Source organism: Montipora foliosa, chromosome 6 (assembly GCF_036669935.1).
Source record: "Montipora foliosa isolate CH-2021 chromosome 6, ASM3666993v2, whole genome shotgun sequence".
Classification (NCBI taxonomy): Eukaryota; Metazoa; Cnidaria; class Anthozoa; order Scleractinia; family Acroporidae; genus Montipora; species Montipora foliosa.
The window spans coordinates 73,900,415-73,905,414 of NC_090874.1; the positions used below are offsets into that span (position 1 = coordinate 73,900,415).

Here is a 5,000-nt window from a genome sequence, read left to right on the forward strand (position 1 = left end):
TTTTTATACCTGAAAAAGATTCCAACATCAGGATTTCTTCCAAACTTCATAGAGTTGACATATAGCTCATCAGTGGTGCAAACGGTTTTCAGAAACATTGCGTGAATGAATGTTGCAGCATATTCTTAGGGCCGATTTACACGATACGATTTTTGTCGAATGCGAGAGGCTTACGACAGGCCTACGACATGACTTACGATTGTTGCAGCGTTTTAAAACATGTTTTAAAATGCTACGACATTTTTTCTGACGAACACAACAATCGTAAATCATGCCGTGGGCCTGTCGTAAGCCGTTGCCGCATGTCAGGGAGGTGATCTTTGTTTTTATACCTGAAAAAGATTCCAACATCAGGATTTCTTAATTCCAAACTTCATAGAGTTGACATATAGCTCATCAGTAGTGCAAGCGGTTTTCTGAAACATTGCGTGAATAAATCTTAGGGAGGCAATGGTTTGGATCTAAGACGAGCTGGTAGCGTCGTTACGGGAAACCTGAAACTTATTCAGCTGTTTAGACCTATGACACGCCGGTAGCGTCGTTACGGGAAACCGGGAAACCTGAAACAGCCAAACCTTCCAACATCGTTGAACGAAAACAAAAATTTGCAATGCATTTATCGAACGAAAGATGTCGAGGCTCAAGATCTTCCATTCCAAGGGATGTCAAACGCTTCAACATATTGGTCAACAACTGATCTAAAATCGTTGGTACTTTGAAGTAAAACCTTCACCAAGCAGAGGAAATATCAAAACCGGTCTATAATTTATTCGAACACATTTTCCAGCGTTTTGGTGCTAGTTTGATGTGTCAGTTTGCATCGCATTTTGATTGGGTCGCTAACCCTTCTGGTGAGCCCTTATTTACCTTTGGTTTTCTTCAATAATGTAGTGGAATGTATTCATCCTTTCGGGCTCGTGGAAGTTGGCCATGACATAACCAATCTCGAGTACGATGCTGTGATCATGTTCATACACTTCCAGGTCAAATGCCAAAATAACAGCCGCTGGATTGGCTTTCAGTGTCCTGTTCAGTTCCCGCACTCTCCTCTTCGCTTTTTCTCTTTTCCTAAGGGAAAGAAGATGGTTATAAGCATCTAAGCCTATTTTTTTGTCCTTTAATAAATTTCTATATTGCTGAGAGTACTATTCAGTAGATCTATAAACTGCGAACAATTTTCGTTAAATGGCTGGACTTAGCTTTCTTATTTTTGTCTGATTTCGGGAAATTATGGAATAACAAGAGGCTACGGGTAGCCTATACTTTGTTGCAAGGAATTGTAGCCAATTCCCCTTAAAATTCGCAGTATTTTAATGATTTTTGTTACAATATCTTGGCTTTGACTCCAATCACAACAGGGAAATGCTTTATATGTTTCTACGATGGTATTTGAATATTTTACGGAAGCTTGTGGGTTCCATCCGAGTTGATGAAAATCCGACAACAAAGTTGTGAAAATCCGACATCCAAGTTGTAAAAATCCGACATCCGACTCCCACCCAACTATTAAGCTCCCAGAGAAGGAAATCACTTCAGTCCTAGACACAACAGTATACAAGGAGAGTGATTCGAAAAAGCATTTATTCTCTATATCAAGACATATCACAAGCCGACTAAAACCATCCAATACACGCATTTTACCTCTTGTCACCCACCCGGCGTCAAGGAGGATTTTATTAAAGGAGAGGTCATTGAGCTCCCCCGAACAAACTCTTCAAAAACAACATTTGAGGAGGCACTGTCTCGATTCATAGCCCACCTTGAAGAGAGAGGCTACCCGAAGCATCAGTTTTTCTGGAAGGCAGTCGGCACTTAAAAAAGTCAAAACTAGTACTAGCGAGAAAACCCTAACAAATGTCGCAACGTACAACCCAGCAGTGTCAAATCTCAAAACTACATTATTGGTCATATTGACCGCATTGTCAAAGAACGTTCGGTAAGATTTGAGTAAAACAGCTCGTTTTCGAGCCATTGACGACGTTTTCTCACTATTGGACTTGGGTAAACAGGTAATCAACCTGTTCATTGCACAAGCTAAGAACTTAGTAATAGACGCAAATATATATGGCTTTTAAATACCGGTGTAGAGTCTTTGCTTGTAAAACTCCATTTTACAGCAACAGTTCGCAGTGTGTAGCTCACCAGTTTTAGTTTTAACATTGTATAGACAAAACAAGATGTTTCTTGAATACTTTTTCCAGTAAATAAAACTGAATTTGCGTGTCAGTATTGTTTTGTTCCTACTAGTTCACAGAATTGTCAATATGACAAATAATAATAATGACTACTAATACAGTTATCGCATACACAGGTTCTACTTATAAGGGTTTGTTCTAACTAAGTTCACAAAAAAGATATTGTTCTAGGCCCTGGGAAGTACCCTGAATGGCCGCTAGGGCGGCTCCTATTCACCAAGTTGAAATAAAACTAGACGCTCCATAAGCGTAAACTGGGCTGCATTTGGTACTTGTTTGTCCTCCTCAAATTTTCGTACTCCTCCCTAAACACCCTAACAATTATCATTCCGGAAACGAAACACTGTTTATTTTAAAAATAGCTTCTTGTTTGTACGTAATTGTTGCATAAATTAAATTTGGTCGAGAACGTAAAAAGTCATCTAAATGCGCAGTAGATAAGCTTAAAGAAATATTGTTGGCTTCCCAAATTAACTTCATTTGACACCAGAATGACTAAACAGCAAGAATTCCTGTCATCGTTATAAAAACTGCTCTCATATAAAATTTCAACCCACGCGTGTAAATTAGTTAATATTTACACAACACAATGAATCCACAAAGGCAGAAAAATCTCGCAAAAACATTTTCCAGCCAAAGCGTTTATTGAAACAAACATATTAGCTATTAGAGGCAAAAAACCCCTTCCTATAGAGGTTTTGCACGGCAGCCATGTTGCATGGAAGGAACAATGAAAATGTTTTGCATTAGAAAGAAGCTTGTTCCATTGTTCCTGCCATGCAACATGGCTGCCGTGCAAAACCTCGATTTCGTTCCGAGGGTGCAAACAAACAACTCGCTCCGTGTCAAAAGCCATACGCAACTAAATAAATTTCTCACCGAAGTTCAGGCTCAAACCCTTTTCTTAAGAACCTTTTCCTTCAATAATGAAGCAAAAAAATGGACAACAAGCTTTCTTTCAAATAATTCTTGACTAACAAGAATTAGTCAAATTTCTAATTGTTAATTTCTCACCTGAAGACTGTCAGAGTTGAGTACAAATAAATATAAATAGCCAGATAACAAAGATCACAGATCCACCCACTCAAGCTGTTCGATTCCTTTTCTCTCCATATCCAACTAGAAAACGCTACCAGAGAATTACCCATTTGGTTTCAATGTTGTACATAACATCACAGTTTTTAAAATATTGGAAATAGATTTCACTTTGATACGGCTCGACGAAGTCCATTACTCGTCGCTTTTAGGATTCCAAATATTTATTTTCACCGCCTGTCTTGTATATCCAATTAACGTTCTATTCTTGAGCTCCGTAGGGGTATATTTTGTTCAAAGATCCACTAAAAGGAGCTCTGAAATACTTAGCTTAAGGCCTTAGTTGTCGTGTTAATTTGCTATTCAATATTGTTACACCGATAGAACTGATTAATTAGTACCGGAAACGCACAAAACTTTGATTGACATTTTAAGAGAATTCATTTGAGTTACTAAGGCTTAAGTTTCAGATCAGTTAATAGCACGTGTTTGAAAGGATATGAGTCAGTCGCTAACCAGTTTCAGTAGTTTAAGTCAACCAGTTTCAGCAGTTTTAAACCGTCGAGTTGTTCAGTTTCAAGAGTTCGTAGTTTACGGAAACCCGCCACAGAAGTAAGTTTAGTTCAGTCTTTTATTTTGAGTCTTTTCTGTTCATTTGCTCAGAGATTTCGCGTATTCAAATATCTCAGTGACTGTTACGTAATTTTGTTCATTTCAGATCGAATAATTATCATAGTGAATAAAACATTGATTATACGATACACGGTTTCTTCCGTAAACGTTCAAGCCGTCGATACTCCAACGGTCCAAATATGCTAACCGTTGCAGGTATGATCTCAAGTCGACTAAAAATTAAAAAAATCAGCTCAATATTAACAGACACCGCTTGATTTAAACAATAATCTCTTTTTGACTGTTAAAAAAAAAAACAGAAAATATTTTACTGAGGAAAAGGATTTTTGAGGTATGAACATAGAGTCACTTTAAGAATTGCTGTTTTTTCAAATCCTGCATATCTTGACTACCTTGGTACGGCGGTTTCTTCCAGCATCCACAGACCGATGTACTCATCAGATTATTTCTGATCGATATGCGAATTTTAATTTTGTTCTCGCAATTATCACTTAATCAAAAATTACAATTTCCTCGATTGTGATTGGTTTAAAAAACTCCTATTTTCCAGTAATTCACTTGCCAAGTTGTTATCGGACAGCTTAATAAGCCAATCACATTCAAAGTTGTAATGTAAATCAACCAATCACAACCTTGGCTTCAATCACCATCGAAACAGTGTACAGACTCCTAAAGTGGGGCTTCTTTCTTTCTTTCCTTCTCTCTCTCTTTAAGAGCGACGTTAAACAATTTGCGGAGTTTAAGCATACGACGTTTTTCGAGCCGCGGACGGCAACCGGAAGTGAGCTGTTCTACCTTGTAACTTGTCTTGTCACTAACACCTTTACATTGCTAAGTATCTTTCTTCCATTCACTACTTGCACAAATCCCATAATACACCTCTGGTTATAGCCAACATAGCAAACTTGCTTGCCCCCGGCCAGTTGGGATTCGTAACAGTTGTTTTTTAATGATCTGTTCTGCCGTGATCGTGTTCATTGGGTCTGAAAAGCCCTTATGGGAAGTGATCAATTGAGTATGTATGTATTAATTTATGTATGTAAGGAGAAAGTACAAAGCTAAGCAATTTTGGAGAATAAAGACCAACTTTAAGGAAATCAAAAATTACCCGAGGAAGAACCTCTCTGAGCAAAATGG

At 38.0% G+C, this 5,000-nt stretch overlaps 1 protein-coding gene across 1 annotated transcript in view; it reads right to left on the bottom strand.

The window, feature by feature from the left end:
• The window catches only part of LOC138008419 (uncharacterized), a 12,537-nt gene that overhangs the window by 2,819 nt on the left and 4,718 nt on the right, over positions 1-5,000 (bottom strand). Inside the window, exons 2-3 of the mRNA XM_068855763.1 lie at positions 868-1,068; positions 1-9 (exon numbers count right to left, since the gene is read on the bottom strand). The exon at positions 1-9 is cut by the window's left edge and continues 2,819 nt beyond it. Coding sequence (XP_068711864.1) covers positions 1-9; positions 868-1,068 — 210 coding nt within the window. The remainder of the gene's footprint in view (positions 10-867; positions 1,069-5,000) is intronic.